Raw genomic sequence first — 18,603 nt, 5'->3', positions numbered from 1 at the left:
TAATATCTTAATTTTCTAAGAATAAGAAATGTTCAAAATAACGTACCTAGCAAAACCAACCCCTCTTGAGTGCATGTTACTATCTCGAAGGATCCTGGTGGAGATTACTGACCCATAGGGTGTGAGTAGCTTTTCTAGATCCTCTTCTATCATATTAATGGGTAAGTTGGCTATGTATAAGTTAGTTGGGTCTTGTTCTTGTTGCTTGATGAGATTTAAAATTTAAAAAAGTAATTTGAAAAACAGTCTCATATAACATATAAACCTTATCTGAATTATTTTCTGGAGAGAGAAAAATTAGCTTATTAATATTTTACTTTCATTTTCATTCTTGTTGCAATCATAATTATGCACAAAACTAAAGGATGTGAAGAACTAAAATTTCTGCATATTTGCAAATCAACAAAATCATCATAATAAATATAATCAATAGACACAATTTAATTTAATCAACATTATATAGCAAATATAATCATTATCAAAAGATTAAGAAATAGAAATGACAAGTAGATAAAAACTATCATTGCAATGTACTTTCACTATATGAAATATACCAAAAAGGTAATGATATAAACATATATTAACTTTATTATTATTATTCGTACATATAATACTATCAATAGTATAAATTTAATATATTCAATGTTGTCAATATCTTCCACATGCAAGTCCTAACATTATACATGCAAATATACCATATTACCAAAAATACTCTGATAGACCTCAGCAACCCAGGAAAGAGAAAGGAGGGGGGGAGGGACTGCTGGGACCTCATTTCAGAAGAAAGTTTGTCAATGTTGAGTGTTCTATTACTGAAATTTACTATGAACTATTGACACATACCTGTTAGGATATACCACTACTTCTGTTACGAAGCAGCTCTATTTTTGGATGACTGATCCAATATCTCAACACTAGCACACATAGAGCCCTTCCACCTCTTCCACACATCTCTCATAGTGGATTTTTGTATTAGGTATGAACAAGTGAGCTAAGATAAGGCTCTGATATTTATATTACAAATGATACATCCAATAACTATTTCTTTCTTTCTTCTTTTTTAATGTCTTTGCACACCCTGAGTTCAACTGGATACCTATCATAGATGCTGACCTTTGTATCCAAAAATGCACCATAAGATTCACACATATAATTCAGTGGGAAAAGACTCATTATTACCTCAGAGTATTGTGTTCCAGTATATTTAATAATACAGTTTATACAACTACTATGTTCTTTATGAAGATAATAATTTTATACAGTATTTGCTATCAAACATTATAATTTTATTCTGTACATCCAAGAATACAACATCTATAGCTTCTCCCATATAAATAATGTTATTGTAGTCCATACTTGGCAATAAAAACTACTAATCTGTACTATGTATGCTTTATAGTTTTATAAATTATCATGTATCTTTTATCTAAATATTACCTTTACAATCATATCACTTACTGGAGACATCTTGCTTGGACTAACAGCATTGCACCATGCTTTAAAGGAGTGTGCATTTTCATATTTGTTAAAGACTTATTTCAGCATACAAATATGTGATAGAGATAGATGTTCTTGAAGCACTTTAACTTTCATTTATTTTCAATTTAAAATTTTAATTTCTGTATTGAATAGGACTAGGATCAAGAAGTAAACATTATAATAAAGATATAATCAACCCTTTAGATGAAACTCATCATGTATCTCAGATCTCTCAAAAACAGATTTTAAAATTCACCATATACATACTCAGAGGTTAAACAAAATCATTGTAAGTATTTTAGATCCTGTTACCATTAGAAACTAAAAGCATACACTGGTGATTCAATTAGAAAATGCAGGGAGAGGAATGAAATTCAGGTTATTTCATGCTGCTAAAGAAATTTCAGACTAATTACACTGCACAACAAAGGTTTTGCTTCTTGAACACTGTTGGGTGTTCCTTATACATTTTTGGCTGCTGATCCCGAAAATCACATCCAAATTTGCCCATCACGCACTATTTCATCGAAATCTTCAGTTTTGCTACAATGGAAAAACGATATTAGGGCAACTGGAATCTGTCAATACTTGCTGACTACTGTTGGACACTGCAACGTGATGCACCGGACATTGAATACAAATTAACGTCAGGAGCAAAACACTTTTAATTATGTTGAACTTAATAGCGTATTAGGAACATAAACACAATTAAATACGTTATTTCCGATAAAGTGTTAACTGTCTATTTCTCAGAATTCCTCAGGATTAGCAACACCAAAGCTATATTTGTGTATACCCACCAGGTACCTGTAACAATCAGCAAAAACTTTTCAGGAAGCAAAACTTTCCAAAAAAATTGTTGTGCACTGTTATGCAAAAACCATATCTCACCAACCTGTCAGCCAGGGCCTTCAATTATGTATAACTGAGTTAAATTTATCTGTGAGGTGTATAACTTGAGTCATATCCTATTATCAAGATACAATTTACACAAACATTCTGTGGCCCTTACAGTGACCTAGGAGGCCTATATTAAGGTTTGGCATTCAGCCCTATATCCCACAACCATAGAAATTTGCCTTTTTTTCAAGGATACCACTGTTGTTCTGATTGTAAAAAGTATCTAATAAAAACTTATTTTAAGTTTTCATAAATAAAGTATTTTATCCATTCTCAAGGCAAGAAAAAGAAATTAAAAAAATCCTTGATTTTTAGGAAATCAATGAGTTTACACTTTAATTTCTTTACATTTAAAACCCTAAATCTGTAAAAAAATTTAATACTAAAATCATTGCACTTCTATCTTTATTTATCACATTACATTTCTTGCATGATTATTATTTATCTTGTGCATATAAAGTGCATTAATCTATCAAAGATAATCTATTTAATATCAATATATCTGAGTGAGAGGAATTTGTATCAGTTGAAGCACACTTTCAACACATTCTTAATACTAAAGTTATAACTCAGTTATAAACAAGTACATGCTTAATAATTTAAGCATATATTTGTTTACAGCTTAGTTGCATAAACACTGAGAAATTTTTCTGTGCCATATTTTAGGATGATTCTGTATGTATTACACATACCAGCAGAGACTTAGATTTTAAAACAGTAACAAAAATGAATGCTTTTCTGTCTCCACATAAATTTACATTACTGTATATTAATAAATTGTCTCTTACAGAATAATTTATAAAACTTAGTATTTATCCTTACTTTAGCCATCTGAGCTTGTATACCCTTAGCTTGGAGTGCTTTAACTGCATTTTCTGCTGCCACAGGAGATTCAAAGTCAACAAAACCATAACCTACGAATGTTGGAAAAATTAATCAAAATTCCAACAAGAGGTGAGTAGAAAATGTAAAATTTTCTTTTGTCAGATTTTTTCAATGCTTACATTTATATGTATTTTCATTCATGATATATTGAAACAAGTTTAAGTTCTTTTCAAAAGGTGAGGAATAGTTGTTAACATACTCACACAATATAAGTGGAATCACGAACATTGGTTCAAATCCCATTTTTTGATAACTTATGTATAATATTTTTTCATAAGGTAAATTCCAATTTTTTAAAATTTGAAATACACAGGAATAACCAGATATTGGTAGCTCAGAAGATGAGAAAAAAAAGAAAGAAAATTGTATCCACAGTATTACATTCTGATATGTTTTGACTTGCAAGTGACTCTCAATGTTTTGTTGGTATTCCATTCTGGAATTAAAGATCAAAAGAAATTCAAATACCTTAATCAATATGGGTGTCCTCTGGTCGAACATTTGGACTCAAGAAATATATACTTAGAGTGTTCAAATCATTAGAAATATATTTTATGATTTAATTAGTGTTTTTTAATTTCAAGTAAAAGAGCAGATGTGTCACATGCCACATATAATAATAAATAACTGTAGAGGAGGGTAAGAGTGTTAAGGTTTGTAAGTGTAACAAGGCTATTCATGCCCTGTTCCTCCATAATAGTGGCATAGAACTGGATACAAAAAATAAATTTCCATGTGTATTTAACTTAATAAAGAATCAGCTTAAATAATTTTTGGGTTCAACTTTGCAATGCTTACCTTTACACTTATTTGTTGCTTTATCTAAAATTGCCTTTGTTGATATTATACTTCCATAGCTGAAATAAGAATAAAAAAGTTAAATTCATAATTAGTTTAACTGAAGGAAAATGTTTTTGTTTTTTTTTACAAGTAGGAACATATCTTTACATAAATATATTAGGCATATTTTTCACCATTATGTGACACAACACAACATTTCCCAATTTTAAAACATTATCAAAGTACAATATATTTCAAGAATTGCATATTTCACATTATCTTTCGGAAAAAAACAACATAATTTCATTAAAATTGAAAGATTTGTTTTATTTGCACAATTTTTTTTCATATTTTACTATTTATGACTTAAGCTTATGACTCAGAATCTCACTTACTATGAAACATATGAATAATATATAATCAAAATATTGAAACACAATTTTATTGCATAGATTGTATGACTTAATATTTAATCTGAGGATTATATAAGACAAATTGCTTCCAGACAGGAAGTTAGATGTGAGAGTAAAATAAAATACACCTCAATAAAAATAGTTAATAACTGACAAAAAAAATTACAGATGGCAGAGTGCAATATTTAACAAGAGTATAATTTAAGTACATTGATTGAAAGTACATTGATGAAATTAAAAAAAATTCTTACCACATTGCAATTTACTTGAAATATTTTACTGGTGTTTGTGAAACATCCCATAAAACTAATGCTAAACTTACGGACTACAAAGACTTAGTAAGTCCTTGTCTGTCGTATTCTCAATGAGACCACGAATGTACAAATTTGTTTTGCTGAGCTGCTCTACACCACTAGATCCTGAGCCAGACTGTGAACCAGAACCTCCTGCACTAGAGCTAGATGCTGGTGGGGAAGCTGATGTGACCCGTGATATAGCAGAATAGGCCTGATAACATATACATAAAACAATGTTGACTTGTGTTTTATTTTCACTCTTATTATTTACTTAATGAAATCAGTTTTTTAAACTATGAAGCAGCTACTAAGTATCTTGAACAGTAGTAGACTATTAAGAAACTAAAAACTCAGTGATATCAAATTCTTAAGTTATTTTAACAACAAAGAAAATCATGGCTTGTTTTCAACATAATGATATTAATTGTTGTTTTCTTATGTTTAAGAAAAGAAAGAGGATAGTTACTTAATCTAACCTTCAGGTGTATTTTATGATGCTGCTAACTTGACTTGTTACCTAAAAATATATTTCAGAAAACCTGAAAAAGTTAATGAAACTGGTTGATTTAGTACTACAAATTCATTTACATCAAACTAAAAATGTTGATGAATAATGTTGATTAGTTACTGCAAGTCTATTTACATCAAGCTAAAAAGTTGATCAAATAAGTTAATAAGTGAAACAATGCCATTTAACAAAGTTTAGAATTTTGTTGGATAGCCAACATGGTTTCACTATAGGAAAATTTTGCCTTGCAAATCGTTTGACATTCTTTGATAAGCTTACACACATGATAATAATGGTATAGATTTTGTATATCTGGATTTTCAGAAAGCATTTGAAAATATTATACAAAAAAACCCTGTAAAATATTATCTCTATAGATGTGGGGGATAAGTTAAGAAATCAGACAGAAGAATGGCTGGATGGAAGAAAGCTGAGGGTTGTTATAAATGGAGTTCAATCAAACTGGATTAATGAGTAGGGTACCTCAGAGTCCAGTCTTAGGACCTTTGCTCATTTTTATTTACACCAATGATATAGATTAAGGAACAGCCAATATATTACTTAAATTTGCAGTTGATATTAAGATCTTGGGTGTTGATAGCTGTGATGGGAATACTTCTGCTTTACAAATTGATTTAAATCATTTATTGAATTGGGCAAATATGTGGCAGATGAGTTTTAATTACAATAAATTTAAGGGAGTTATCACAATTTAAATTATAAGTATACTTTCGGTGGGAATAACCTTACCAGCATCATGAAATAAATGGATCTTGGTGTAACAGTTAATCACTGTCTAAAGCTATCCAAGCAGTGTGATAGGGCAAATAGGATTTTAGCTTGTATCTATAGAAATATTGAATACAAGTCTAAACAGGTTATAATTTCATTGTACAGGTCTAGACTGTTCAGCTAGAATTGGAATATTGTGTTCAGGCTTGGGCTCCTTATCTTGAGAAAGAAATCGAATTGTTGGAAAGGTTTAAGAAAAGGGTTACTTAAATGGTGTCTGGGATAGAGGAGTTGTTACATAAGGAAAGGCTGAAATATCTCAAATTGTTTTCTCTTGAAAAAAGAAGAGTTTGGGGGATCTGATTGAGGTGTTTAAGACCATAAATGAAATTGACAGCATTGATGCATTATCTTTTTTTCATATTTAAACAGTGAAAATAGTAAGACTAAAGGGACATGAGTATACATTTTGGCAGGGTAGGAGTAACCTTCAGCTAACAGTTTTATTTTTCAAACAGAATGATTGGCCTTTGGAATGGCTTGCCTTTAGTTGTTGTTGAGGCAGTAACTTTAAATGAGTTTAAGAAAAAGCTTGATAGGTATATGAATGAGAAAGAATGGCTTTAATTTTTTTTAAGTTAATTTAGTTTAAGGTGTGTAACAGCTGAGATTAACCAATGGGTCCAAGGTTGTCAAAACATATTGTGTTATGAAATATTTTAATCTTGTTTTTACAGAATACGGTTGAAGAGTATCTCTATGATCACAAAACCAATTCATTTATATTGGTTTTGGAAGGAAAACTTTGAAGACGCATTAAATTTTATATTTCAAGAACTAGACAGTGAACGTTTTATGTACACACGTACACACATGCATAAAAATTACTTTTTTATTGAACATCATACAATGCACAGAAATTACTAACTGAAGGTGGTGAGAGAGTTTTGGCTGCATGGAATTATTTTCAATAATTTCAACCATTAACTGATTAACATAAATTAATGAAAGAAGTATGTAAAATGTTTCAATGATGTGAATACAGAACTGATTATAATTAATTAACACGTCTGCTAGATATAAGTGTGAATAAAATAATTTTGAATTTTTCTCCATATGTTTAATTGTTAGGAGACCTGATCTTATTTTTCGATCAGTGTGTTCTGTAATGTGAACCATATTTTACTGTAATAACTTACACTTAAGTGTGAATACAAAAACATATACATGGAGAGGAATACCTTCAGCACAGTGTAAATATTTTGCTAATAATTATTTCACAACTTTTTTTTTATTAATATAAATACTTAAAAAACATATCACATTTCAAAGACTAAGACGAAAACTAAATTAAAAACAACCTCTCAAAATGTTAGTTTAATCTCTATATAGTCTTAACGTTATTTGTTAATAAACAGTCTTCGTTACTTCCTAAACGTTTGTAACCATATTTTGTTAACTGGAACACTTGCGGCTGTATATAAATTCATACCTATAGTCATCATAATTCCACATACAGGCTTTGCTACAGAAACTGCTACATTAGTGACAGTTGTATTTCTCTCATGAGTGTAACTGTTTTGGAATTTTATTTTTATGCAATAAAAAAGTACAGGAAGATGTTTTGTGATACGTTCAAGGTCATACATGGTTATAGTGATTACACTAGTGTCATCATATGACTATGTTACAGCTGAGCTAATAATTAAAACTGGCTGAATGTCTATTTCTGCTGCAGACTAGATAATAAATACAGGAAATGAAATAGAAGGGTATTTCTGGTTTTGTTGTTGTTTTCCAATCAAGGGCATTCCCCGAATTCCTGTTACTGAACACGCTCACCTTTCAATCATAGGGACTTTAGAAAGTGACAGTCAATAACAATATTCGTTGGTAAAAGAGCAGCCCTCGAGAGTGACAGTCAATAACAATATTCGTTGGTAAAAGAGCAGCCCTCGAGTTGGCGGTGGGTGGTGGTGACTAACTACCTTCCGCGTAGACCATCACTGCTAAATTGGGGATGGCTAGTACAGATAGCCCTGGTGTAGCTTTGCGAAAAATTCAGACCAAATCAAACCTATGATATCCTCTCTGCTACAAAACAGTTACAGCCACTAAAACAGCCAATCATCATTCACGGTATTCCAGACATTCGAATGAATAAAGTCTGAATACTAGTCAAAGAGACAGACGGGGCTGATCCAAGAAGCTTCCTAAAACATTGGCCTGAAGATGCCTTTCATCCAGGGTACATCCAAATACACTTACCTGTATATTTGTTTCTTTATTCATTCAGTATAAACACAAATGTCTCCCTATATATCTCTCTCACTGTGGTCAGTTTCCTTACGCACGGCTATAACTTTAAAGCTACAAACTCCATACTTAGGATATAGATGTAACTTTATGCAGAGAGCAGCATGAGCTGAGAGGCTGTGGTCTCAGAGGCAGTTTTATGGCCAAAGTGGCCAATATAGCACATTTTGGCAAACAGGACGACCAGTTGGTCTCAAACTGAAAAGGACGGATTTTTGGTAAAACGTGATTGAGAAGGCTATCATTTACCTTTTTTCTCTATGTGAAAAATTCTCAATTATGTGTTAAAAACGACTAAAAATTTTGTAAAGCTTTAATTTGTGCTCTTTACCTCCCTCTCTCTCTTTATTTTACATGTACATGCCTATTTTCTTGCTCCCTTTAACTGGAAAGGGCAGGTGTTTTTTCTCAAACATGCATATTCCTGCTTGGTTTGTTTCGAATTTCGCGTAAAGCTATTCAAGGGCTATCTACGATAGTCGTCCATAATTTAGCAGTGTAAGACTAGAGGGAAGGCAGCTAGTCATCACCACTTACCACCAACTCTTGGGCTACTCTTTTACCAACAAACAGTGGGATTGACTGTAACCTTATAACGCACCCACGGCTGAAAGGGTGAGCATGTTTGGTGTGGCGGGTATTCAAACCGGCGACCCTCGATTACGAGTCGAGTGCCTTAACCATCTAGCGATGACGGCCACATTCCCGCAACTAAATAGGCTTACGTCAGCCATATATTTTGCTTTCCTTGCGTGTACTCGAAAGAACCAGCTATACAATGACTTTACATAAATGTTTGGCATCGGTAAATTTTTATTTAAGTTGTGTTGAAACGAGAAGAGAATAAGCGAATTCTTTGTTAAATGTAACGACAATAAAGCAGACTACTCTACAAACGATACTTGACCAAACAGCAGAAATCAAGAAGTTAAAAGGTAGGGAATTTTCAAAATGTCATGCAAAGCACATGCAAGAAGCAAGAGCAACGTACCCGATTATGCTTTGATCAAAATAGCTTCAATAATTTTTTTTTCGAACACTGTCATCTCTATTGATTTTAACCAATAATACTGACTTTTTCTTTTGCAAAATTCTCACGATTAATATCGTTGATTAAAACAAAACAGCTCAGGATATTTAAAGCCATTTTTATCGAACAAGGCAGGGCATTCTACTAATATATACACAGACGGTGAAAGACTAAGGGAAGGCAGTTAGTCATCACCACCCACCGTCAACTCTTGGGCTAATCTTTTACCAACGAATAGTGGGATTGACCGTTACATTATAACGCTTCCACGGCTGAAAGAGCGAAGATGTTTGGTGTGGCAGGGATTCGAACTCGCGACCCTCAAGTTAAGAGTGGAGCGCCCTAAGCACCTGGCTATGCCGGGCCTTGGGGAGGTGTAATTACATGGACAGACAACAGACAGTATTATTATACTTATATAGATTTTTTATCTCTATAAGATTTTAAGAAATTGTTTGTATATTGTTTTAAAACAGGATGACATACGCATCAGGTTATTTTGCAGATGTAAAAAAAGTATAATTGCAACAATGGTGTTGTAAGGAGTTGCAAAATGAGGGTGTTTGGCTAGACATGCAAACGTTAAAATGAGTGATTGAAAGTATAAGGAGCTGTTAAAAATACAAAACAGCTCAATATAAGGGAGTCTGAGAGCATATCATTAGCAAATGAAAAAAGTAATACAATTTACAGTTACTATACAAGTCAAATATGTAAAAGTGGAGGCGCTAAAGCATCCCTGATTCCGACGCCTCTGTGTAATTCAAATTGTTTCAGGACTGTTTCTGTGTTATTCCATATGTAAAAACGTCCCAGATTTTCAATCTTAATATTTCATATCCCTATAAAATTCAAGTTCACGGAAGGTTTTTAACCATCCCCGAGTAATATTATCAGACTTCTATGTCCCCTGGTGTGACAGCGATAAGTCTACGTATTTGCCAACGTTAATATCTGGGGTTTGATTTCCAGCGATGGATACAGCAGATGTCATAATGTGGCTTCACTTTAAAACAAACATACTCTAGTATCCTAAAAACAATGAACACCATTCGTTTTACTGTGGTTTTAACACCGTTTTCTTTTCATTTCTTATGAAAGTAATTTATTCAGAACTAATATAAATATGGTAGTAAATTAAGCCAACTATACTACATAAAACAAGATGCTTATATTAAACTACTTTAAGTATACTAGTGAATAAATTACTAAGTGTTTTTCGTTTTAAAAGCGTCTTTAATTTAAACATACCAATGAAATCCGTTTCAGTGTGGTTTACAGGTTTGCATTTTAAAAGTGTAATATTAATTAAATACCCTACAAAAACCTGTTTCTACGTTATTTACAATTTAAAACATATATAATTACGTCGATTTAGACAAGGTTCAACATTCATAGAGGCAGGTCAGTAATTATGTAATCCGTCAAGTTTCTACGCATGTTTTAATGTCTTTCTTTGTTTTCAATTCGTAAATTTCACAAAATGATAACTTCATACAAGTTATCCCAATATTATATTTAAAATAACATTTATCTAATATATTCAAGGAAACAATGTACGTTTAATGGACGTGCATCTATCAAAATATTTAAACATTTTGCCTTACACCTCATCCAAATACACCAGTACTGTCTTTGTGTGTTTGCTTGCCTAGCCCCTTGGTTAACACGTAAGTTTTTCGAACTTTTTTCTATTTTACTTCAGGTTTAGTTTGGACGCAGAGAGGTCCTCAAGTAAACTAGTGGCGATAATAAATAAAAGGGTAAAAAATAGAGAACGAAAAAAAAACAGTGGAAAAAAAGAGAAAGGCAAAAAGACAAAGAAAATTATATCAACAGGTAAAAGAATAAAAAATAGTCTCATATTTTAGGAATGGTATAAAATGACAAATTCCGAAACTGTATTAATAACAGCTAAATTATCAACTAAATTGGTTTACAGTTTCAGTAACTGTCCTATTCTTGACTGAGTTGTTATTAATACTGGTCTCTAAAATACTTTTTTAATTTTTTACCAGTCTGTGTAACTTTTGTCTTTTTTTTCCCGATGGACTTTTTTTACTCTTGTCTTTATCACCTAGATACGAAGTAAATACCTTATCTTTACTTAAGCAGCACTCGGAATTATGATCAACTAATTGGTTATTTAGTAATCTCTCGCAGAAAAGAAAGCTGTTACTTCACTTACGGTGTCCTGAAAGAGACAGCGAATTTTCACCTAAATAAGTACATGACATTTCCAGATAAGCGTTTAAAAAAACGTAATAATAAAAAATGTCGGACCTTATTACCCTAATCCTTCTACAGAATTCTTCCGTCTGTGGTCCGTCCCAAGTTTCCTTTCTTGTATATATATATATATAAAACGGAAGATGTACTATTAAGGGCGTATAATTAAATTTGAAGGTGGGTTAGTAAAGAGCTTGATGAATAATAATATCGAATGAGGTATACGAACGCCCCACGTTTGGTATTGCTTGCGCAAAAAAAAAAATACAGCTAAAAGGAAACAAAAACATACAATAGAAAATTCCAATTTAAAAAAAAAACACGAAGGGATCGATATATACACGTTACAAAGCTAGTAATATAGAAAGTTTTAATTTTTTTAAAGCATTAGAACAAGAAAGTGAAAACTACAAAAAATTGAGTTATTTAAAATTTAAAAAAATACCCTACTTTACCACAGACTAATCATTATGAGTATAGTGAAATTTCTTTATCATTAAACTCTTAAATATATTTTGTCAAGAAAATAAACAAGACAAAAATAGTATGTTATAAGTCAATGAACTAAGCTGTAACAGCTATTCAAATTCATCCATGAATTTTATTTTTTTCCTTTTTGATAAAGCATAATATAATGTTCACTTCAAATAATTCCTCAAAAATTCTCTCAGGCTTAAGATAACAGTGTGCCTATATGTAACACATTCAGGGTCGGATTAAGCTAACTGGAGGCCCAAGAGCTAATGTACTGTTAGGGGCCCATCAATGAACTTTTATGTATTTTCAATATCTTTCAATGTCGATCTGGGTTTCAAAGCATTTGATACCCCGTCAGTCCTTGTTTTAATCCAATATTTCACACATTAAGCTGTTTATTTGTCACAATTCTTACACTTTTTCGTGTTGTTTTTTTACACTGAGAAAACTAAGAGGCAAATAAACACTAGTTTATCTTCTACTTTTGCAAGTAATATTTTTCTAAAATCTAAGTTTTCTAAAAAATAAGACTTTAAAAACAGTTCAACGCAATAAGGCCACTTTATTATTAAATCCCATACAGTTATTTCAACAAATCTTGTTTTTTGAATTTCGCGCAAACCTACACAAAGGTATCTGAGCTGGTCGTCCATAATTTAGCAATGCAAAACCACAGTAAAGGCAGCTAGTCATCACCACCCACCGCCAAAAAATTGGGCTACTCTTTTACCAAAGAACAGTGGGATTAAGCGTTACATTAAAACGACTCCACGGCTGAAAGAGTTAGCATGCTTGGTGTGACGGTGATTAGAACCAGCAACCCTCAGATTACGAGTCGAGCACCCTAAATACCTGGCCATTCAACAAAATATCAGAGTAATTTGTATTTACCAATCAATGTTCTATTAAGTAAAAGTTTTTAACCATTTACAATGAGCTTGTGTGTGTGTTTTTATGTCACCATTTGTGAATTTTAGTACAAGTATAAACTTTACAATATCATTAAGCACGAAAGTACTTAACAGTAGGAATCGTAATATAATAAAATGGCTCGTTTAAAATCACCTTTAAAAATGTCTGAATATTAACAGTGACTATTTAATAGTATTGGCTGAGGAAAATTAAAGTTTACTGCATTAATGAAGCTGCTTTAAGTCGCTATTTACATTTTTTATGAAGTGAATCAAAATTTCATCATTTCGGCGAATTTTCATTTAAATAAACGAGTCATCCAGACAAGCGCACAGAAAAAATAACGCACATTTTTGCTCTAATTCTGTCACAGAACTCTTCTGTCTGGGGTCACAATGATCCTTTTCCTGTACCAAAAACAATACTAGTGTCTATGATAATAAAAAGGTGCCCTTGACCGGCATAGCTCAAAGAGGAAAGAACCTAGAGACAGAAAACTTTGTAAGTATACTAAGTGGACCCCGAAGGTGTGCACCTGGGTTTTATTACTTATCTGTGAACGTGCACATCATTTTGTGAGGCAAACTAGCGAAAACCACATAGAAAAGAAATTTGACTGCCACAGCTCCAAGAGGAAAGAACCTTGAAACCTGAAAATTTACACCCATATTACGTGGACCCTGAGGGTGAGCACCTGGGTATTACTTATCTTATGCACGTGCCTTCACGCACGCACATGTGAAAAGGAGGTAAGCGAACGGAAAACCACAGAAAAGAAGCGGTTCCTTATATGACAATTTCTAATACGTAGAAAACCTTATGCGTTTCGTAACAATGCGTTCCACCAGTGGCTTTTAGGTCATGTTGCATGGAAGCAAATGTATATTAGTTACACTTTTATGATAAAATGGGTTCAGAATACACACACTAACAATCTAATAACCTTAGCGAAGCTGGGTACTTTCTCTAACATATATAACGGACAATGCGTTATTTTTGGGCATATAATTATATTTCAAGCAGGTTAATAAAGATCCTGATGAATAAAAAAAATCAACTATGTATATATATGCGTCCCACACTTGATATTCCTGACGCACAAAAATACAAGTAATAAAATGGAAACAAACAAATACAATATAAACTTTTGATAAACGTGTTTGTAGTTTTGACTTTCTCTTTTCAATAGTTTTTTCTCAGCAATAAAATTTCTTATATTACTACATCTAGTTTTGTGACGTGTATATGTCGATCCCAACTTGTTATGATAAAATTTTAATTTTTTCGTTGTACTTCTAATTAATATTCAACATCAACTTCTTAACTGATATTCATATATACAATCAATAATCATACACAAAGAGTAAAGACCACTTATTTTTAATACAGGGTGACCTAACAAACATTAGATTAAAAATATAATTGGATGTGGTACATGAATTACGTTTGTTTGTTTTTTTTAATTTCGCGCAAAGCTACACGAAGACTATCTGCGCTTCTCGTCCCGAATTTTGCAGTGTACGACTAGAGGCAAGGTAACTAGTCATCACCACCCACCACCAACTCTTGGGCTACTCTTTTACTAAAGAATAGTGGGATTGGCCGTCACAATATAACGCCTCCACGGCTGAAAGGGCGAGCATGTTTGGTGTGACGGGGATTCAAACCCGCGACCCTCAGATTCAGAGTCGAATACCTTGACCATCTGGCCATACATGAAGTAATACACACATATTATACAATTATAATTCTTTATACAGGGTACCTAACACACATTAGAACAAAAATATACTTGGATGTGATACATGAAGTAATACACACGTTTATTCACTTTTATTTCAATACCATGCTGTTGTAGAATAATCAGATTGTATCGAACCATGTGGTGAGGTCAAACGTACATCTTGAACATTTACTTTTCAATGATCAGTAAATATGTTATCCAATAAACTATATTTAAGCCACAGATTTTAGGGAGAACTGAAAGTAGCCTAATAGGTAGTATGCTAGAACTGTGACTTCAAGGTTCAAAGTTCGGGTCCCGCTACCATAAGAATTGTGTTCCGCACTTTTGAGCTGTAGAAATAACGTTTAAATTCTACCATTTGGAGAGACAAGAGCAATCAAAGAGTTGGCAGTAGATGCTGACGACTAGTTCCATTCTCTCTGGTCTATAAGTTCAAAATCAGGTTTGGATCTGCGTAGCAATTCGAAAGTTTTTTTTTTTTTTTTACTGTAGAACCATGTACGAGTAAAAGTGAATAACTTTGAAAACTGTGCAAATCCATATGAAACAAACAAGTAACTGGCATATTGTTTTACGTACCACTACGCTGAAACTACTAAAGTTGTAATTGTTATTCTTTATTTTTAGTTAAGTAGTTTTCAAGGATAATCGATAAAGTATTTGAAAAGTACAAGTTATATATCCAATAAATTACACCAAACAATTATCACAATCTTTTTATTGTGGGTAAACAGTTGAACATTTAACAATTTAAATTTCGCACAAAGCTATATAAGAGTTATATGCGTTAACCGCCTCTAATTTAGAAGCGAAAGTCTAAAAGTAAGGCAGTCATCAGAACCTACCGTCAACTTTTAAGCTACTATTTTACCAGTTAATAGTGGGACTGATCGTTACATTTTAATTCCTCCTCAGCTGAAGGGCTAGCATGTTTGGTGGAATGAGATTCGAAACCGCAACACGCAGATTGCGAATCGAGTTCTTTAACTATCTGGCCTACATAACAGATACATTACGTGTTTCCAATAAACTTGTATTACTCGTTCTGTGACGGCTTATAATTTATGTAAATCATCTACCAACTAAGAACGTATATGAAAGTTAGATAGATGAAATAATTTAAATTGATAGATTAACTTAAAATTTTCTCGTCACTGGGGACGGGTACTTTGATTTATATAGTAATAAATGGTATTACAATGGTACTATGATTTATTATACCAGTTTTATCTTAAGATTTGAGGAATAAAATGTCCATAAACCTAACTATTCATTTCAGAATTTAAAAAAAAAAAAGACATTTTGTTTTATAGGTAAAGTCAGGCAGATTGTGATAATTTCTTTCTACAAATTTGTCAATTTACGAGTACCTGTATGGATAAACGTAAACAAGTACGGGGGTCAGAATGTGTTAAACAGCTTCAAGTTTCGAAATTACCAAACTGAGTGAACTATGGTCTTCAACATTCTGAAAAAACGACAACAAAACATGTAGAGAAGCTAGTTTTCAATTACCTGACTGACATACAGGTGTCTCTATAGTGAACAGGTTTCACATTCACTGCATTCCGGCCCCTTATTCTCTAGCCCCTCCCTACTATACGACTCTTACTTGTTTTGTCTACTTATAGAGTTCATTCCGCAATGAGTATTAACTGACGTCGAAAAAAAGAGAAAGAACTAACAGTTTGAACATGCTTGTTTTCTTTATCTTAAACATATTGACATACATTTGAATAATTCTTTATTCAACATCCTAAATATTGTTATTAAGTACGTATGTATTTGCCAGCGAAATGCATGTTTAACTTCGCTATAGTATGTAAAATGTTTCTTTTACAACAAATCTAAGGTTATGTTCCAGGAAAAATCTCAGCTTTTGCAAGAATATTGCGCTAGAAGAAATGCCTGAACTGATGCTGAAATTAAACATAGACAACAGATTTTAGTCATTTCTCTATCCAGTGTTGGTCAACGTATATGCCCTACTCTTTCCAACCTTTGCAGAGTTGTGATTTCAGCTTCATTTTCGAGGTTTGAAAGTTCATTTTTACGTAGCCAATGAAATTAAAACAACAAAACTGAAAAAAAGCCCGAAAAATATCCATCTCGCACCACGCATTGTTTCACATTTCGCAGCTCGATGGAAGTAGTTGTAATGGACAGTTTTAATCAACACCAATGACCGTTTTAACCGGACCCGGCATGGCCAAGCGTGTTAAAGCGTTCGACTCGTAATCCGAGGGTTGCGGGTTCGAATCCCGGTTGCACCAAACATGCTCGCCCTTTCAGCCGTGGGGGCGTTATAATGTGACGGTCAATCCCACTATTCGTTGGCAAAAGAGTAGCCCAAGAGTTGGTGGTGGGTGGTGATGACTAGCTGCCTTCCCTCTAGTCTTACACTGCTAAATTAGGGACGGCTAGCGCAGATAGCCCTCAAGTAGCTTTGCGCGAAATTCAAAAAACAAAGCGTTTTAACATTTAACAAGAGTAATAAATTATGTAAAAAACGTCTTATTATGCTACTGCACAGTACAAAAGAACACAAGGTGTAATGATTTATTGCAGGTGGATATGTTAGTACCAATATCAGATTTAAAACATATACCAAGAATATAAAGAGCTCACCTAAAAAAAATTGCCCATTATGCCATTGCACGTGTCATTTCAAGATATATAAAACAATCGCTTCTAGATTTTTTGAAATTTCAAAGAATGGAGAATAACATTACTAATTCCCATCCTCATGTCAAAGCATCTTCTTACATTAATGTTTAATTTCATTCTTGTGCTTAAATTTTTGTTTAACTCCTAAGGTTTCATGCCTGGAAAGAATTCTTACGATTCATGTCACATATTTATGATGTGAGAAACTACACTTTAATTTCACACACACGCACAGCGCTCTGTGGACGAAAGTCATTTTTGTATCCAGAGTTAGTCAATGGATACGCCCTAAATTTTTCAACTTCTGGAGACTTGTGATTTTAGTTACATATGTAAACGTGTAATTATTCTATATATTAATAACGTTACAGAGCTAACCCTGACACCTTAATGAAAGCTTTACTCTGCGAAATGTACAATTATTTATGAAATGACAGGAACCTTTGTGGTATCTCAAGGATTAATCAAGCACACAGTTGTCCCATCTTCGCAATAACAAGAGATCAATGGACCTAATACGTGGAACGACAGGTGTGGTGATTTGTTGCAGGTGGAAAGAAAGGGTTTTTTGTTTTGTTCAACAATTTCGCGCAAGTCTGTACAAGGGTTATCTAATTTTGAACTGATAGATGGGAGGGAACACAGTCAACAGTACACAGCGCCAGTTCTTTGCCTACTCTTATACAATAATGGAATTTAGCTTTCATTTTCATGACACATTCACGGCCCTAAAGCGTGAAGCACGATTTGTACGATAAAGATCTGCCCGAAAAGAAAGAAGACTTGGTCTAAAGGCATAAAAACACTTTATTAACTGATGATAAACAAACAAAAATTGGTTGTTCCTATTAACAGTAGAACTACTGCGTTGTGTTGAGGTTACAACTAAATGATATAAACTGTATTAAAATGAAGAAAAACTGTATTTCAATAGCCTCCCAGTGGCACAAAGGTATATCCACGGATTTATCAATGATATAATGCTAGAACACAGGTTTCGATACCCGTGGAGCACAGATAGCTCATGTATAGCTTTATGCTTAATTTGAACCCCACACAATAAATGTGTGTGTGTGTGTATGTTCGTTTTTATATCAAAGCCACATCGAGCTATCTTCCGAGTCTACCCTAGAAGAATCGAACCCCTGATTTTAGAGTTGTAAATTCGTAGACTTATCGCTGTACCAGCGGGGGACAAAAATGCATTTCAAAAAATTTATTCAGCTATACTT

The 18,603-nt window shown here is 33.0% G+C and overlaps 1 protein-coding gene across 3 annotated transcripts in view; it reads right to left on the bottom strand.

Moving 5' to 3' along the window:
* Positions 1-18,603, bottom strand: part of LOC143246442 (protein alan shepard-like) — a 134,933-nt gene that overhangs the window by 28,073 nt on the left and 88,257 nt on the right. For all 3 annotated transcript variants that reach the window (XM_076493166.1, XM_076493167.1, XM_076493168.1), the window contains 4 exons: positions 4,780-4,964; positions 4,063-4,121; positions 3,202-3,293; positions 47-204 (listed from right to left, as the gene is read on the bottom strand). In XM_076493166.1, the coding sequence (XP_076349281.1) occupies positions 47-204; positions 3,202-3,293; positions 4,063-4,121; positions 4,780-4,964 (494 nt within the window). The remainder of the gene's footprint in view (positions 1-46; positions 205-3,201; positions 3,294-4,062; positions 4,122-4,779; positions 4,965-18,603) is intronic.

The sequence above is a fragment of the Tachypleus tridentatus genome, chromosome 3 (assembly GCF_004210375.1).
Source record: "Tachypleus tridentatus isolate NWPU-2018 chromosome 3, ASM421037v1, whole genome shotgun sequence".
Classification (NCBI taxonomy): domain Eukaryota; kingdom Metazoa; phylum Arthropoda; class Merostomata; order Xiphosura; family Limulidae; genus Tachypleus; species Tachypleus tridentatus.
This window is presented reverse-complemented; position numbering and strand designations above follow the sequence as displayed.